The sequence below is a fragment of the Anopheles arabiensis genome, chromosome 2 (genome assembly GCF_016920715.1).
Source record: "Anopheles arabiensis isolate DONGOLA chromosome 2, AaraD3, whole genome shotgun sequence".
Classification (NCBI taxonomy): domain Eukaryota; kingdom Metazoa; phylum Arthropoda; class Insecta; order Diptera; family Culicidae; genus Anopheles; species Anopheles arabiensis.
The window spans coordinates 87311986-87331173 of NC_053517.1; the positions used below are offsets into that span (position 1 = coordinate 87311986).

Here is a 19188-nt window from a genome sequence, read left to right on the forward strand (position 1 = left end):
ATCCTCCACTCCCCCCGAGCATTCACTGTGTGCTGTGTCACTTTCATTCGACCCGATACGAGAAATGTGCCCACTATCACTTCCCCGTGTTCCGAGCGGGTGTTATCAATTGCAGACACTGGAATGCCTGTCCCCAACTAGGGGAGTGCGAGAGACAAAGGGCGAACAAAAAATTGGGGAAAAATGTACACCCATTTTTCATTCGCTTCATTCATGCGGCGTTACAGTCCCGGCCGTCACGGACCGGCTCAATGGAAGAGTTAAAATTTATTCTTATCGCCCTGTGCCGGAATCAGGTCCATCCTGACTGATTTCACGATTATGTGGCAGGTCACAGCCAGACTCTCGGCAGCTCGGCGGTGTCGATGTCACACGCATGTGCTCGTCCAATCGTGATCATTGATTATGGAAGTTGTTCACTTTTTTTCGTTGCATTTTTCGTTGTAGGTTGTTTCAACCACGTGGCTGAGGAGTTCTTTAAAACATCCAATCCATTGTCTTGCGCTCTCGCTTTCTATCGTTCCCATTAAGGGGGCATAATTTTCAATCGCTTGGATCCTTTTCACATTCTCAATGTTTTTTGTGTCCGTTTGTGGCAAGACCGATTTGCTGTATAAGTTATCGGCGGATCGTAAGACTGAGATTGATTTCGGGACAGCCCCCTGAAGCGCCTTTCGTAGGGGGCGCCTTGTGTGTTGGCTCTGTATACACATATATGAGAATAAAACCTTTTGCTCTGCCAGAGGGCTGCGACAAGGATCGAATCGCCAGGGATAAGTGAATTGACATCCTGCACCATCCAATCAATCGTGACACGTCCCCACTTGCCATAGCCCGGGCAAGGGATAGGAAGTTAATCTTATCGGTCAGGCGATAATGGGTGTGATACAAAAATTTATCATCTGCCAGTGACACAACAGCGCGTCGTTGTGGTTGTGTTGGGGCTGGCGAGATCGTGATTGAATTTTGGGATCCTTTTGCTCTCCGAAGGCGTGTCACGGAAGGGTAAAAATAGATCAAGAATATATGCCCAAGACATTGCGGATGGTGAGTGTTGGCTTTTTGCTGAGAATTTAAAATTTAAGTAGACGCTAACTGTACAGCCCAAAGTAAGCTGGCCTTACAGTCGAGAGTGATTGTAATAAATGAACAAACGACTACTTACATTACGCACTACTTGTACCAAGAACCCAATCCAAGCCATTGCCCTTTCCAGCATCAAAATGGTGGACAAATTTATCGCATGTGTTGCGTGTGCGGTTGCAATTACAGGGTCCGGTTTGTGTGAATCATTTGTCATTGCACACGGTGACATACAGTCAATGGGAGGGGGAGAAGTAGTGGGCAAGGTGCGAAAAGTGAACCGACGACTGGAATTTGCCGCATTTGTCCCGTGACAATTCCCGCGGTCACACCACCGTACACGACCGGAAGGAAATGCCCGGGAAATGGAGTGTGATTGAATTAAAATACACTCACCCAGAAGTCTAGTGTCTAGTGTGCAGTTTGACGAAAAGGGATGGTGCCATCGTAATGCAACAACGGGGGCTCATTAGTCGCACCAAGCGCCAAGGGAGAGAGCAATTGTAAATTTCGTGGCCGCTTTTGGTGCGGTGCGGTGGTGAGACTAAAATCCCGCTCATCAACGTTCTTGCAGTCATTGGTTCGATGTATTTAGTACTAGTTGTACTTGTATGTATAGCATTATGGTACGTTTGATGATTATAATATGGAGTTTGACGTTTGGCGACACAAATTATATCAAAACTCCATACTTAATCACACGTCAAATTAATTGGAAAATTGTTGGTGTACATGTTTTTAGTTTGATGTTTACTTAAGAAGATGTTTAGTTAAATCCAGATACGTTTAATAGCAGGAGAAGGTTACCCAATATTTAATTGCATTTCTACTAAAATATTGTGTAAGGAAATTTTAAAATTAGGTCGCATCGTGATTTAAACTGTTTGAATAAAATTAGGATTATATAAAAGCTGAGAAATAAAATAAAAAATAAGTTACATAATTGTTTGCACACAATTGTCAAATTCCAATACCCTAGTACGCAACTGTCAATTAGAGATGAAAAATACAACCCGGTTGATCAATATCTCCAATTCCACGGATTAAACATTTAGCTTTCTAGCTGAATCCATCAAAGAAACAGGTCTCTAGATTGGGTTTAAAAATAGAGCCAATAAAACTGAAGTAAGTAAGAAAAGATAAAAGTTGTAAGGTAGAAGTATGAGGTAAAAATAATAGATAAAAAATTTAAGATGTACCGCAGGATTAAATAGTAAGTAATTAAGTAAATCATTTTAGTTCAAACGCGAGGAAGATAATGATCATTCGCCACCATTTAATTATAATTGTTATGAAGCTATTTGTGCTTTAGCTAAATCTTTGGCTCATGTGTATCTTAATAAGAAGATCATTTTAAATAACTTTAAGAATACTAATGCAATAATTCTTCTTTTCAAAAATTACCTTTTTTGCACGCTCTCCCAATTGTACGATCACCGTAGCAAGATTGCTCCTGTTCACACTGTAAATGTCGCCAACACTCCATCTCTATCTCTCACTCTCGCAATGCACCGTAAAACTGTACCGCAAGAAACGAACTCAACAGAAAATCTATCATTTAAGTAATCAGTTTTGTTTTATACACCCTCCTCTAACTTTTAGCGCATTGACACACATTCCAAAACATCACAAAACCTAACCTTGCTTGCAAAAAACGTACTCTCATTTAGTGCTCGTGTGGCTTTTCATATATGTATGTATATATCTATATTGCTTATCCTCATTTGGTTTACGCACGCATGGATGACTCTAACGACGGAAGTGTGGCTACTGACTAGCGGTGAAAACTTATCTATACAACCTTAAACACTACGACTAGCACGCATGAAAATCACTGCCACTACGCCTACAGTTACAGCCGCAGAAGCGTTACTACCTTTTGGACGCTTCTTCGTCTAAAAACTCCCAACCCCGCAGCTTAAAGCAAAAAATGTGCACAAAGTGCAGGCAAATCTAGTGCCGGTGTGTGTGTGTGTGTGTCTGTTTGTGTTTCTGTCCTGTTGTTCCGGTCGGTGTAAAATATACCCCATCCAGGCGGAGCATTGCATATTGGTGTTTGTGTAGGACTTTTGCATCTCTGTTACAAAAAGGGAACGAGTTTAATGGGTGAGCCTCTTGTTGCCGTAAGTCCTATCGTGTGTTTTTCGTTTTGATTCTGGATGGTCCAGGGTCCATGGGGTTGTACACACAGTTGTTGTACAATCGATCTGCTATGCAGTTTGCAGCTTTTGTATAGTTTGGTTTGGACTTTTCTTCTGTTTCTGTTCTGTTCGTTCGTTCTGGTTTTTCGTTGCTTGATTGGTTTCATTTGGTATTGCTTATACATTTCGTTCATTGTTTTACTTGTTTTTTTTCTGCTTCTCATGTATGTGTTTGTGTGTCGTTTTTTAAATGCCATTTTCATGTTCTAAAGATTGCTTTTAAATTCCGGTACTACACGGTACTCATTTTTCATTTTGTTCTGTCTTATTACGATACTATTTATGCCTACACTTGCTTATACTTACTTATATGGTAATTTTGCTTACTTAAAATAAGTGTATATATAATTTTGCATCTGTATATTGGTTTGCAGATTTTTGTCCCTTCCCTTCCTGGCGACAACTTTTGATCACTCTGGTTTGCATGTTTTGCGGGTTTTCATCTGCCCTACCTTCTGCTTATTATCTTATCTCCTCAATGAGTGGCTACGCTTGTATTGCTACCGTCTCATTACACGCACATTGTATTGCACTCGCTCGATACTAAAACTACCGTTGCAGTTCGTTCGTTCGTTCGTTTGCTTTTTGTCTTGTAAGTTTTAAATTGCTCGTCAAGAAGAATTGGCTTAAATGGTTGTCGACACAACCGGATAGTACCAGGGGAAAAATGTAAAATCTCAAAGCTAACCGAAGCATTATACAATTTCGAATAACAATCTAACGGACCACGCCACCGTAAGCCTGTCCCTTTTCTAAATTTAGTTTAGTAATAACGCAAAGCCAAAACTCTCAAAACTACGTTTCTAAATGTCGCTAAATAAATCTATTTAGTAAGTAGTAAGTGTTTAAATGTTTTCCCTCTCTCTAGTAGAAAAGTTCAGCAAACGCTACGCTTTATGGAAGAATGTGTTCGTTGACCTCCCTGTTCGCAGGCAGTCCCTCGCGCTGTTGCCGTCGAGCACCTGGATCCTGGGAGGTCAGAATTGATGTCAGAAATTGATAGTAGATAGAGTTTGTTTGTTTTTAGTTTTGTTTCATTTAACAACCATTTTGTTTGCAGCCGTGTGGTTTACAGCTATGTATTGCTTTTCATTTAAATCTCTTTGTGTGTGTTTCTGTTCTCTTCTTTTACACCCTTTTCCGGAAAGGGGTCTGATGTCTTAATGTGTTTTATCTTTCCCGTCCCGTTGTTACTTCATCTTCTGCACTAGAATGCTCCGAAATCGAATCACCGTTTTTTGTTGCTATTTACCACAATTGCTTCTGTATTTCATTCTGATTCCTTTTCATTTTTTCCTCCGTATTTTCCTTGCATTTGGGGCGGTTTGAAACTGCTCGACTGTTCATTGAATGGAAAGAAGCACAAGTCTCTACAAAATAATTGACATTTTCGATAGCAAAACATAATATTTTTTCCAGTCCGATTTTTTCAACCCTCTCCTTTGCCTCGCCATTGCCCGTGTGGGGGTCAGTTTTGACGTGTGATGCTTTACGTGATTTGTACTGTCCGCCCGGAAGGACGAGATCGACGATGAAGAAGCGTTACGCGAAGTTGAGTGTTGTTTGGTGTGTGGAGAATAATTTTAGCGACTGACGGAGCAAAAAAAAAGAACCACCCAAAAACCTGATTGCACTGACTACGGTAGCTCGAAGGGTTCGCGTGAAGTCTATGCCCCAGCCTTACCGAGGGGGTAATGAAGATTGATAATGATTTTACCGCCGTGAACCGGTTTGTTGACGACGGACGATACGGACTTGATAGATGCTGTGCCTTCGTAGGCTCGCGGCATTAACCGGAAGCGGGTGGAAATGCGATAGCGTTTCGGAGTGAACTGGAGAGGAAGCGTGTCATTTTTTTTACATCGCCTCTCGTTGTGCGATGTGAACCCTTATCGATCGTTCCGTCAACTAGTACTGTACTGTACTGTATGACAAGCACAAGCACCGATCGGGACGTTCAGATATTGGGACGGGTCGGGGGGACTGCGGGTGCTGTATTTTGATCGGTTTCGGTCTAAAATGGAGCGACAGCATTCCGGCACTGGTGGCGTTTTTGCGGTCCAGCTTGCCACCACCAAACGCTTTGACGTAAAGTAGTGAAGATTGATGGAAGGTGTCATTATGAGCTCACGGGAACTTCAGTACGGGTCTGGGGCAGTGAATGTTGTTTTTTTTTTAACTGTCACCCATTTACCGACCCACGTCTACATGTTATGAATTTTTATTTTGTTCGTTGATGAGTGCTGACCGTCGGTGGAAATTTAAGCTCAAAGGTTCAACGTACTCTCAACGCTAGAGGTGCCATTCGTCTAATAGCACACACCTCACTGATTAGGCGTAACTCCCATCCATCCGTAACCGATGGAAATTGTCACCTTCTCAAATCAAACCCATCGCCAACTCGGACACACAGCTACACGATTTGGTGAAATAAAAACGGAAATGCACACACATACACACAAACACACAGCGCCAACAAATCTGCCCAGACCTGAACCGCTGGGAAACAAATTCCGGTTGTCATTTGCCGGCCGAGAAGTCATCAATTTCCAATAACGCAATTTTTCAAACGAAATTGACTGTCGCAAGATCGATAGATAAGCGGGAAACATGGGGAAGAGATGCCGGGATCTGTATCACTCCGAACTCGCGTGGGGGCTTCACCGTTCAATGGTCGGTGCTGATGGATTCAGCCTGATGGATGGACGGGGTGAGCGGGCGAACCAGAAAAGAATATAAAAAAAAAATCCGCGGCAAAAACGGAAACCAAACTAAACCATTCTTTGATGGAAACGCTCGAAAGGACTCGCTCCCGCAGGAGGGGTGGGCGAGGGAATTGAGGGCTGCCTTACAAAGGACTCCATTCCACGATGGGTCGGATCCATTAATAAACTGGCTAGCTGTGTGTGTGTGTGTGTCTGTGTTTGGTATGCGTTGAAGCACAGTCGCTCGTTACGTCCACGTTGGCAAATAGACTGCCGGAGAGGGTGAAACACTAAGACCACCCACTGGAAAGGGGACAACGTCGGTACACATCCTGTTGCGCCATTTTCATCCTTATCATCATCATCATTATCATCATCGATCGAGAGAGTACGGTACGTAACCGAGGGTGAAAGTGGCCGGAAGGAATGGTAAGCTAGTTTAGAATGTGGTCGTTCCAAATACACAGCAAAATGAAAAGAAAAAGAAAAAAAAACGTTGTTTCAATGCGGGACATTGTACCTACCCCGCGAAAAAGCGGGTGCTAGTTCCGGTGAAAGACTCCATTCTTTTGCGCTCGGTGGCTTTGCTACTTTGTAACGAGTCGAGGATGTTTCGTTCCAGAGAATTCGGTTTTGTTCTCGCAAAGTGCGCTCCTAGTGAGGGAGAATCGCATTCCCATTTTCCGCAGGTGACGCGTGTCCTGCTGGCGCGCCAACTGCGCGCGTTCGACAAGCGGGTGTCGAACGAGTTGTTTTGCATTCCGCTCAACTTGTCATGGCTTACTTGCGCGTCGTAGCTCGAAGGTAGCTCTGGATGGTGCGAGGAAAATATTTGTGTGTAGCTCCAGCAAATGAAAAAAAGAAAGGAAAACCATCGCCCTTTAATGAACGTCTTCCAGGGCGAACCTTGCCGGGAGACGGAGGACCAAAACACCGTTTCGCCTAGGACAAATCACCCACCTTTTTGCCACAAGCGCAGCAGAGTGGGCTAAATTTGAACGCGCCAGTAGCGTCCGCTTCCGGTGCGCGTTGCGACGTTGCGATACTGTGCTGGTGCGTTCCACGCAAAGCGTTGGGCCACTGCGTATCGGCGTACCACCGATAGGGCAATGAGTCATCATTTAAAAGTAATTTATTTTCTTTCAAAATTACTTTTCATCAATGTGCGCCTCCCGGTCCCGGTTTCCCTAGCTAAATAGCAGCCGAGCGAATAGTAGTAGGAGTGCGCCCAAGCTCGCGCTTGCTACGCGCAAATGGAATGTCATTGGCGTGCGCTTTTGGGTGGCAGCGTGGTACGAGAGAAAGAGAGTGTGTTTCTTTGCATAAGGTGGACTAAAATGAATGATGTCTCTTTCCTTCGTTTTCCAAACGAGCAATCTTAAGATGCTCGTGCGCTCCGTGCAAATTCTTCAATTTGTTGTAATTTGGAGCGAAGTTATTTAAATTTTCAAGTCGTTGGGTTTCGTCGGGTTGATTAGTTTGGAGAGAAATTCGTGGTAAAGCCAGCGTAGGTCCTTCATAAAACTGGTTGATGGAATGTTGTATCCATGTTCGAGATAGCTGCCCAATATTGTCCCTTATCAATCTCTCTCCCCCGAGGACACTTAAATATCACCATGTCCTAGGGTTCGTACATCAGCAAAGGTTACATCAAGCTAACAGTTTGTTGTGCAGCCGCTGTACAGTAAATTCCGGCTCCGGCTGCTCTAGCAATTGATCCGCTGCTAAGCGAGCCGGATTTGAAAATCCAACTAATTTCCGTTTTCCGGCCCCCGAACGGTCGTTTAATTTTTCACACCTGTCCCGTTGAGTGCCGACGGAGAAGTTTTGCTGCCGAGCGGCAATTTTAGATTTGCCTGTCAATTTCCTGTCGCGGAGCTGCTGCTGCAGGTCAGGAAGAGTGAGGGTTCTTTTTTTTTAGTTCGAAGAAGAGGCCTTAAAAGATATTGAAAGGAAGGTGGTTGAAGAAGGAAACCGGGTTTGTGACATTTCCGGTACAGCTTTCCGATCCGAGGCGGTACGGATGACAGTAATTTAGAGGGTTTGGTGGTTTGGCTGCTGATGCCTTGATTGCTGTGAGTCAACTTGAGCCTACGAGACAGGAAGGCAGTGAAGGGCTATGAAGGGAATGCAAAACATGTTATGGGAGACTTCATAGATGATTGGATCAGAGTAAAGAGCAGACATTTTCGCGAAAGAGGAGAAATCAGTCGCAAGAGAAACAGTTCAAAGAGTACAGAGCATTGCCGGTGACGTCCATTACGTCGTAATGATATCGATATCTTCTTCATCGTCGTCCTCATCCCCCGGATCGGCCGTCACGACATCGATCGTGGTCGTCGAGCAACTGTCATCGTTGTGATAGTTCTGCCTACCGCTAGCCATACGCATCGCGTACTCATCCCGATCGATGTCCTGGCTGCTGTGGTAGATCTTCCGCCCACCGATCACACTGACAGGCGAGTTGTCACCCTCCCCGGGCCCAGGGCCGTTCGGATCATCATCCTTGTAGCAGGCCGACTCCAGATGCTTGTTGAGGTACGACTTAAGCGCGAACGTTTTGTGACACCGGCCACACTCAAAGTTCTTGTCCGTGGAGTGTGTCTGCATGTGGGCGCGCAGGTTCGACCGATCGGCAAACGCCTTGCCGCAATGACCACAGCCGTACGGCTTTTCGCCCGTGTGCGACCGCAGATGGCCCTGGAGCAGCCAGGGCCGCGAGAAAAGCTTCCCACAGACGCCGCAGCTGTGCGACAGCTTGTGCGTAAGCAGATGCATTGCCAGCGCAGGCATGGAGACGTACGCCTTGCCGCAGGTAACACACTTCTTGGCCGACTGCGAGTCCAGGCTGCGGTGCGTTTGCTTGTGGCGCGACAGATTGCTCGAGGTGGCGTACTGCTTGCCACACTCGGGACACTTGTACTTGCCCTTACCGTTCGACGTTCCGTTTGAGGCGGTCGCCGACTCGCCGGACGAATCGCAATCCCCCGCCGTTGATTGGTCCGGACCGTCCGCTTTCGAAGCGGCAGAAGCCGGTGGGCCCGCTTTGGAGGAGTTTGAAGCGGCCACGGCCTGCACCGGAGCGGTTTCCTTGGAAGCTTTCTTGCGATTTTTCGACCGACCGTCGCTCGATATCAGATCATCGTACGTGTACAGCTCGGCCGTCTTGCTGCCCGAGAGCTTTTGGCCGGGCGCGGGAGCAACCACCTTTGCGCTGGCGCTTACGGCGGGCACTTTGGCCGCCGTGCTACCGGAAGTGGAAGGTGTGGAAGATTTATGCTTGCGAGTTACTGGCGCCGTCCCAGCGGCAAGCGCGGAACCGTTGACAATCACCGACGTGACGGAGCTGCTGGCCGATGGTTGCTGGTGCGGCCGGCGACTTGTCCGTCGGCCAGTCGGGGGAGCCTCCGGGACCGGTGGTGTACCGTTGGAGGAGCGTGAGGGCGAATATTTGGAAGCGATTGACGAGGAACTTGAGTGTACGAAGGAGAACACGCTCGAGGAGGACGAACAGGAGGTGCCGGGTGAGACGGAGCTGGCCGAACATTCCGTGTCGGACGAGTGCTCGGACGTGGGCGGCGTTAGCGGGCCGGCGGTGGACGGTGAGATGGTTTTTATCGTCGTTGCACTTTCACCGTCACTGTGCGCCGAGGCAGACATCGTTGTCGTCAGCTCGTAGCAGGGTATTATCATCGAGATTGGTCCCGATCCGGGCGGACACTGGTAATTAGCTGCCGTGGCCGCCTCCACAATACTGATGATGCCGCCCTGGCAGGGCGCGTTCGACTGCTGTGGCGGATGATGATTTTGTGCTCCATTGGTCGGGGGATGCTGCGGGCTGGTAGATCCCACCAGGGGCAGCGGTTCGCTCGACGCACCAGTGCCCCCCGGATGCAGGATCGTAACGACGCACGGTGCCGTCAGGGGCGGTAGGCTTTGGGACAGTGACAATAAATCATGTGCGGCTTCCGTTTCTTCTATGCTGCGATCGCGAAATATGGCCGCCGTTGTGTCGTAGCAGGCGGGCGCAGGCGTGGTGGAGGATGCGACCGTCGCCGGTGTTTGCGAATGGGGCTGGTACATGGCGGCAGCACTTGACTGTTGCTCCGTGCGATGCTGTTGCTGAGCGTGTTGCGTGGCGGCAGTTTGCACCAGCAGCGTGGCTGGCTGTTGCCGACCTGTTACGGACTTGTGGTACGAGGACACGAGCGATGATTTATCTTGCCTCTTATCGGACACTTGAGCTGCAGCGGCCGCCGCCACAATCGGCGCAACGGGGGTCGTTTCGGCATAAATTAGCGTTGCCGTGGTCGTCGCTGGCAACGGTGACGGTGTGATGCTGTTCGGCCCATTGGCGTTACTGCTGCCGATGCCATAATTAGGATTATTACGGCCAGATTTAGCGCCTATCGAGGCGAGCAGCACTGGTGGTTGCTGCTGGCCGCCGTTAGATGCGGCCGCCCGTATCGTCACGATCGGGCCCGGTGCAGTGGCGCCCGTGTCCGGTTGCGGCTGGCTAGGGGAAGCACTTACCGACAGATGCCGGGAGGAGTTGGTCTTCACGTTGATTAGATTGGTGTTGCTGTTGCTGTTGTTTGGCCCACATTTGAACGTCCGGAAGTCGCTCAGAGGTATGGTGAATCCTGCGCCAAGGGAGAGGAAAAAGAATAAACGGTGGAAAACGTTAGTGTGGTCGTAGCTATTGCTTCGCTATCTTGAAGGAATCTCTTAATGAGATTTATGCGCATGTTGACGATGTTTGAGATGAATGTTGAACATAAATATTGGGCTTTGGATGGGATGTGGCCGAAGCTGGAACGAGCTACCATTTTCTGTCCCATTGGATGGTCATTAGGAAATGAAACAATGCCGAGGTACATTCACGATAAAGTTATTGGCATACAAGGAGGGTTTGTCTAAATCAATGCGCTCAAATTATGAGTCGATTAGTTAGCATAGCTACAATTTAGTTTTATTTTAATACAAAAATTGATAGAAAACACTTTTTTAAGTTCTAACCTTTTCCTAAGCGCTTTTTTATAAAAGAAAGAAACAAAGGATATTAAGTAAGTTTCCTAAGCCTTGAGCTCTAAAGAAAGAAACTAATAAAGTGAATACTTTTTATACTTTTTTATTGAGAAGCGTAAAAAAGAGCGTATGAAAAGAGCGTAATTTGGTCTGCACATTCTTTAAAAAGTGCGAAAAATTACAAGTGCCGCGCGATTCTTACTTCCCTCAAATTAATGTGATATGCATGTGTGCAAGCTTAATGGGTTTATCGTGCAATTAAAGCAAATCTTACTCCTTCTTCTAGAACTACACAACTAAAAACTGATATGAAACAATCAAGCAAATTGCTCACTGGCTTCATATTGTTAATCCAATCAGATTTCAACCCCATTCTTGTAATACTTTAAATCGGTAACGATTAACACTTAGTTGAATGTTTGTAGGCACATTTTACGCACAATTATCCATTAGGGCAAACGGTCCCAGTATCTCCTAGCCAACGTCTTATGCTGTGCCAATTTAATATAAAGTTATGACCACTCGCCTAACCCTTACATCCACAGCTAGCGAGTAATAGTCCCCGTTCGTGTCCGCCCGTTCTGATTAGACCCCGGAAAACAACAAACGGCAAATGGTCAAACATCATCAAGTTCAGGGGGAACATGGAGGTAATCGCACGACCGGTCGGCTCTCGGTAAATGACAATTGATGAGTTGGAGGCGGGTCCGGTCATCGTCAGTTAAAAATGCAAACGATTCAAATTGCATTTACGATTAACTTAACGTTGGCCCCCGGGGTTGATGGTTTAGGGGCGAGCAGGGAAGGGCCGTAATAATTACCGTCCGCTTTGGAACGGTTGCCACATGGGCAAGGGTCAATGCAAATGAAGGTGTATTGTGTCTTTGGAGCTCTCTTTGGTAGGATGAACTGGAGAGGGATTTTGAAGCAAGAGCACGAAGCCCGCAAAAGGATCAGCGCCAGACTTGGTTACGTGCACGTGTGAGTGTGTTGGGAGGCGTAGACGCATACGCGAGCATCCTATTTTTGCAGCCCGGTAGGTAGAGAGCTCAGCCCAAAATGGGACGTGCTGGTCAATATCCGTTTTCACCCCCGTGAAAGCACTGCTGGACAGTTTCTTAACCAGTGCGTAATCACCTCTTTCGGCACCTTTCAGCCCGACCGCTTGCGGGTTAATCCTTTCGGCACGCGATAGGGAATTTAGCAAAAGATACGGAGCAAGCCAGAGTAATCCGGAGTAACAATAGACCCGCCTACCTACTGGGACGGTGCTGCTAGCAGGCTCACTGGACAAATCCTGCCATCGGTGTGCGGTGGGATTGATAATGTGCTTCTAATTGCAATTAATGCCAACCGTAAGCAATGGAAATAGACAAAACTGTTGACTTGCCCTTGTCGTAGTAGTCCGTGCCGGTGGGCATTTGGGAACCCCTGGGATGGGGTTTTGGATGCTTGGACGCTTCCAGTTAACTCGTCGTTTCCGGAACGAGCGCATGTGTGTGTGTGTGTGTGAGTGTTTTTTGTTGCTACGCAAAAACTTTGCCCAATGAAACAGCCGGATAAAGGTAAAGTCCTTTGCATTATGTGAAGGAAGAAGTTTCGTTTGTTCGCTTCCCGTTCCGTTCTGGGTGCTGGGTGCTTTCCGTTTGCTGTTATGTTCCGTGTTGCTGGAGAGCTTTTGTTGGTGTCTTGGTCGCTTCGACACCGGCTCATTCCAGCGGGATAATTAATCGCCATTGTCGGTGGCTTTGCTCGTTATTTACAGTGATTACCGAGAGCGTTTTGTTGGTGCCAGTGTTCACACCGGCTCTATTATGTTAGGTAGGGTAACGTTACTTTCACGCCATTTAGATAACGCGGTGTACAACTACAAATAACAGCATGTTGAATGCGTTTTGTCAAAAGCGGCACAAGTTTAGGATCTCTGTATCTTATATAAGGTAAGTCTCATGTTAAACCAGGGTACGTAAAATGAGATGATTTTGTTAAAATATTGAAAAGCACTGTTACAGTAACTGAAACGCAATATCTTTTATTATTGGCAAATTGAAGTAAGCATCGTTCGGGCATAGAAACAAGGGTCATCAGTGAATTAAAATTATACCCAATCCTTTGGTACCGGGCATTTAGAGCACCAACGGACGAAGATAGCCATTGAATTTCGCACGCCGAAAAGGACGTCCACCAAAATGCAGACGGTCCGCCGGCAGACCGACACTCCGGACAATGATCTGCCGGCCGTTTCTGATGCCGAATTCCCAAACCGTAGCTAACGAGCTTAATCGAATTTGAATGAAAATTACCGTTTCCCGGTCCGGTGCTCGACCACCGCCACATCGGTCTGACAGTAAGTGGGAGTTACAAGACCGCCCGAAAGGAAAGGGCCGGACGACTTTTGGTTTCCGGGAGCACTGCACACCGGACTAGGACGGGACATACAGACAATGCTGGATCTGGAGGGTGCATTCACCTGGGCTGGCTGATACTCTCCCTTCCTCGTCTCAGTCTCGGCTGTACACCGCAGCGTAAAGTATCGGTTGGCCAGACCGGGTTTCCCGAACTGCCAAAAGGCGAACGAATGAAGGTGGCGTATGCCTCGGTGACCGGGCTACTGGCAAATCATCATCCTGAGATTTCTCGATTTTCTGCGTTTCGTCTTCTGGGGTCTTCTCCCATTGTTTTGGAGCATCAGGACTCGGGACAACACGGTAGTGAACTCTGGTGTCTGTTCGTGCCGGTCGGCGCTGCGAATGATGGCCCCCATTTAAATAGGTAATGTGCACAATTAAACTCTGCAGATTAAATATGAAATATTCATGCACAACCAATCCCCTTTTCCGCACGGTTGGTCGCCATGGGATGCACGCTTTGTTAGGTAGTGAAGGTGGATGGTGGATGTCTCGGATGTCTCGACCGCTACCGTTACTTAAATTTCCTAGGAAGACCAGTTCGATGTCACTGCGGTGCATTTGCAGTGGAGTGGAATGGTCATATCGGTTCTGGATGCAGTTTTGTAAGCCATAAACGATTAGTGTACTTGTGCTTTTGGTTGCGCTTGAGCTCTGGACATTTTAACAGTACCAAGAGTCGAGCACAAGGGTCGATTAACTTTTCGAAATTCATGACCCTAGCCAGCGAGTTTTTAGATAAGAAACATTCATTCTGTCCTAGCTTTGTTAAAAGAGTGACTTGAGTTCTGATATTGTTCCATTTTTTAAACGAAGTTTTGCATGAAACTTCAATCGCACTGTCGTATGTTAACAGTGTTATAGCTGTTGTAGAAAGTGCAGGTATAATCTCTAAGATGTCCTGATATACCAGTTACTGATTGTAAATGTTGTATGAAGCTCAAACATATACTAGTTTCTTCCAAAACATATGTATTTACCTACAAACAAGCAATCACTGAGTACATCGAATAGATAAATAAAAAATGAATCTTGTTACAACCCTCCAGGCTGCAAATAGTTTCTTAACGTTCTATTGCTTGTGATATAAAAGCATCCAGATAAAATGGTGTGGTAGGCCAAATAGATTTAGCTCTCGAGCCGCATTTGGCCAGCCGGTCTGCCGAACATCACGTGCACTCTCAACAGTATCTTTACGTTGTTACTGTTCTGTTTTCAAACCTTCAAGGGCGGTTCCATGGTCAACTCGTACAACTTAACAACATGCTTGTCATGGGCTCAAGCCTAGCATAGACCACCTGTAGCATGGATTGACAGATCAGGCTGATCATGTGGTACTGAATTAGTCTAGAAAGCCGTATAGACCGGCATTTCCGCGTAAGACGTAACGCAAAGCACAAGAAGGAGAATAAGCCCTCCATCAAGATACAGTAGTTTCTTGATAAATGCTCCGAAATCTCCTACGCTGTAAGTGTACTTCAATATTAGTTGTAGTTGTCATATGTTCGTTTTTAAAAGACCTTGAAAGAAAATCTAACAAAATCATTTCTCAGAGTATACAGTTTGTCTTCAGTTTCTAACTCTAATAAACGGCTATTCTGTCATAAACTACATCTGCACATACTGGAAAACATGTCCTTCGAGTGCTTTTTTAAACAGTGTGGATCCGGAATTTTATCCACGTCCCACAACCATCGACTGCAGAAAGTGTGCCCAAAATACTCGAATAATCGTAAATCCGCCCGGAATCCAGTTAAGTGTACATCCTCTTGATAGAGTTGGTACGACGCTCTAATCCGTTTGCAAGACTGCAGCAACCGCAGCATGTCACTATCTGCAAGCATTCTATCGCTCGTGAATCATTCAGGGAGCGTTGCAAACACTGGAAAGCCTTGAACATCCCGTTCGACCATGATTGCAAGCATAGAAATTGTCGAACCATCTTCCAACGGGTAGGACCCACACAAATCTACAATCAGCGCACGGATGTACAACAAGGAAGAACGCATGGATCGTGCAGGCTGCCCTGGATACTGCTATTGGCGTATTTAATTTAAATATACAAAACGATTGTATTTATAAACATAAATCATGCGAATGCTACGTTCTGTTGAAGGTGGAGCAGTAGAGGTCACCATGGCATTGTTTCATGATGTTATTCGTGGCGTAATCGTGGCTAGATCCATAGAGGTGAGGTGTTTGGCAAATCGTTTTCCAAGATTGCAAGATTGCACCTAACAATGGGCAAATGCAATCTACTATTAAGTTCATATCGAATGCTCTTTTGAGAAACCTGTTGGTCAAAAGTAAAGTTATAGTATTTGCATAAAATGTTCGAACTATTCGTCGAATCGTCAATATTCCGATTGACATTAGCACGTCATCAGTTTTGTCCTCTGCCCAAGCTACCCGCAAACCATTGTCCAACGCTGCTTCAAAAGACATCGGACCGTTCGGTTTCCATTATCGTCGCTTTCGGGCCGCGCGCCCGATTTCACTGTGCGTCACGCGCGCGCAATGTCCTTTTTGTCCACGGAGAGCACACACGCACACGTGCCCCGGAATTGGCAACAAATGGCGGCAAACAGCGATAAAATAACATCATGTACAATCACAATTCGCCTGCATTCTACCGTCTGCAAGGCAAAGCCGGCTCTCGTTCAGGCGGCTCCGTCTGTTGGCTGCTATCTAACGGGGTGCTCGCTCAATACGTACCCATGCTACCAGAGCACAATGGCAAATTGCACCCACAGTTGGTCGATTCTGGTGCCCGTGTTGGGTGACAAAACAAATGGGAAGGGTTGAGAAATGGTATTGAAATGCGAGGAAGAGGAGGATGAGGTACGCAAGTAATAGCGGGTGCGACACTAAAGGCGTCGTCAGCGAAAGGATTGTCTTGGTTGGATGGGCCTGTAAATTCATCCTGAATGTAGGACCGTTCAGTCTATCCTGGGTGGCTATTGTTCAACGAAAGCATCCTTCATGTATGTTGGGTGGATGTGATGGGGGACTGTATCAGACCATGCGTGGAGTTTGCTGTAGCTCTGCGTATGGGCTGGACCGACCAGCCATATAAACACATCCGCATACGCGTTCGCACAGGTGCAACGGTGGGGATGATTCCCTACAATGGATCAGGCACCCTCTTTAGGAGGCATACACGAACACGTGAGGCTTGCACGGAGTGTTTGCTTGCCGGTGCTAGACGACGCATCGAGATGGTGTTTCTGAGATTGGAATCTATTCATCGTACACTGGGTTGCAGCGCACAGGAGTATATATATAGAGAGAGACGAACAACCACGAAATGATTGTAGAATGCGCTAAACTAATGGCGATAATTTTCAACGTCGAGACCATCTCCAGACATACCATCCTGCGTCAGGGATGGGAAGAACCAGAAAAGGAGCCCTTAGAAAGACATGAACAACGTGAAAGCATTCTTCCTCTGGTAAAGTGTGCTTGGTTTTTGTTTCCTGTCCTTACGGTGGGTTGCACCGCAACTTTTGCAACTTTTGTGTCCAACAACGTGCAGCTCGCAGCTGGGCAGAATCGTGAAGCTGTCCCTTGTGCTGTGTTGCTATCGTTCGATGACCAATCCTCCGTATTGGTACGAACGGTCGCGGTCGCGGTCTTAGAACCGCCAATAGCATCCAGCATCCAATAAACCCCGGTTGGACCATGTGGTGACCGAAAAAGTTCTTTTATTGTGCGAATACTGTCCAGCGTCGTACGCGCTTGCCAGATGCAACGAAACGGTTGCATCGCGGAATCGTTCTCCCGCATGGTGGTGGTGGTTAGTTTTTCAATTTGTTGCGCCAGTGCACTGCACCGACTGCACATCAGCTGGCCGTTCGGCATCGAAGCAGCAGCGAGTAGTTTTCCCCGAGACCGAGGAGGACCGAGGCAGATGATTGGGCTGACTTCGGCAATGTGTGCAATAAATTAATTACTTCCCGATAGCGATTGATCGATCTGGCGCGTTTCGGGACGTTCGTTGGGAGTAGTTTTAATCGATTTTGCTTCCACTCTCTCTCTCTCTCTTTCTCTATCTGTTGCGATTGTTTCCAGGAGTGGAGAGTGAATAAAGGCAGAAGGGGGTAAATGGCGCTATTGGCATTTCATTTTGCAATGATAGTTTGGTTGGCGAGTTTTGCAGATGTTCTTTTGGGCGGTGATTCAACATGTTTTCGGTTCAGAAATCGTTCCGAAGTTTGGGCGATAAAAATGTGTAAATAAATCGATAAAATCAATCAAAAACAATACTCTTAAGAGCATGATTGCTTCCCCGTTAAGCGCCCTGATCGTTTGTAATAACGTACTAAATTACATCCTCCAGCCAACCAGGCCCACGGGGGGAAAACCGCTCCCTAATAAGCTTCAACTAATTGGAGGTCATTTTGTCATCCTCCACCACATTAACGTGACGGGACAGAGATGACCAGTAATGCGTACCGACCCGAGTTCATTATCGTCAGTGCGCCAGGGAGGAAAATTACGTCAGTGAGTCTGTTGTCTTACTTGGTTTTACGCCACGCCACGTTCGAAGTGTGACAAATGGGCTTCGAAATTTGCAGAATCACTCAAAGAGTGAAGTGATTTTTGTGTGCTTCTTTGCGTTGTGTTGTGTAGCAGGCACAGAAAACCACCACCATCCCTAAACGACACGTTAATGCGCACAATTGACCACTAACGGCGTTGTCCATGCGCGGGCTTTACTTCCTTTATCTTGCCAAGCATCACGCATCACGCCGTTTTGGCGCAATGGCAAAGTGGCCGAAAATCGCTTCACCACCGTTGCGCGGTGCGGAATTTACAAACACTAATCCTCACCCATAAATCAGCGTTTAATTGCTTTATTAACGAAACCATGGCAGGAGGCAGGCGAAGGCAGTTCTTGCGGGCATTTCTTACGCCCGTGGAAGTTTCCACACAGCTTCGGTCCCGCTGGTAGAAGGCCTCGAACGGGCGTGGTGTGAGAGAGCGCCGAGAGGAAATTGGTTTTTCTTCGTTAGCGTGGAAGCGTTCTGCTTCTGTTGCTCTGGTGTCCTTTTGCCGTGTGTTGGACCTTTTAATCATCGTGGTTCCGAAATCCCTTAGCCACGCTCTGACGATAGGTAGGCGGTAATGGAGACCAAGATTGGGAGGGTGGAACACACGGGGAGGAATAAAGAGCACCGGAAAGCGGGTGAAAACTTTGCCCAAGCAAAGGAAAGATTGGCAGTCGTGAAAATGGCTCCCAAAGAGGGAAATAATAGAACGGAGACGCCTCGATACTTGATCATGACGTACGCACTACGGCAGGTTTTTTGTTCGTCTTTTCGCCTCCCGACAGCTCTCTGTTATGAACTATGGTATGAATGGTGGCGGTTTGCGTGGAGAAGAAAGTCCGGTGCAAAACCCGCACCCTCTCGGTACCCGTATGATAAGGTGCGTTCGAAGTTTCCAAATCGGAAATGGTTCTGATTACGCGGAATTCAGGATTACAACAGGCGTAGGCAGGAAAGGAAAGCGGGTCTAGCGTTTCCACGTGCCGAAAAGAGGCAAGCAGAGGGTACAGCCGGGATGGCAGCAGCATGGCAAAGCGGGCGCGCGGTAACGATGGATGGATCAGGGGGAGGGATCTTTATCAACTTTATCAACGCGCCCTAATTGCGGCTATTCAGGTGTAATTAACAAAGATTCGTTTCCGGTCCGTACTGGTGCACGGTGCTGGTGCTTCCTTTTTTCCTTCGCGTAGTGCCACTTCCGGCCGTACAACGC

At 47.0% G+C, this 19188-nt stretch overlaps 1 protein-coding gene across 1 annotated transcript in view; it reads right to left on the minus strand.

Annotated features, from left to right (window-relative positions):
• Positions 1 to 7219: 7219 nt before the first annotated feature.
• The window catches only part of LOC120893634 (mucin-5AC-like), a 33038-nt gene continuing 21069 nt past the window's right edge, over positions 7220 to 19188 (minus strand). The window contains exon 2 of the mRNA XM_040295636.1: positions 7220 to 10632. Within this exon, the coding sequence (XP_040151570.1) occupies positions 8249 to 10632 (2384 nt within the window). The 3' untranslated portion in view covers positions 7220 to 8248. The remainder of the gene's footprint in view (positions 10633 to 19188) is intronic.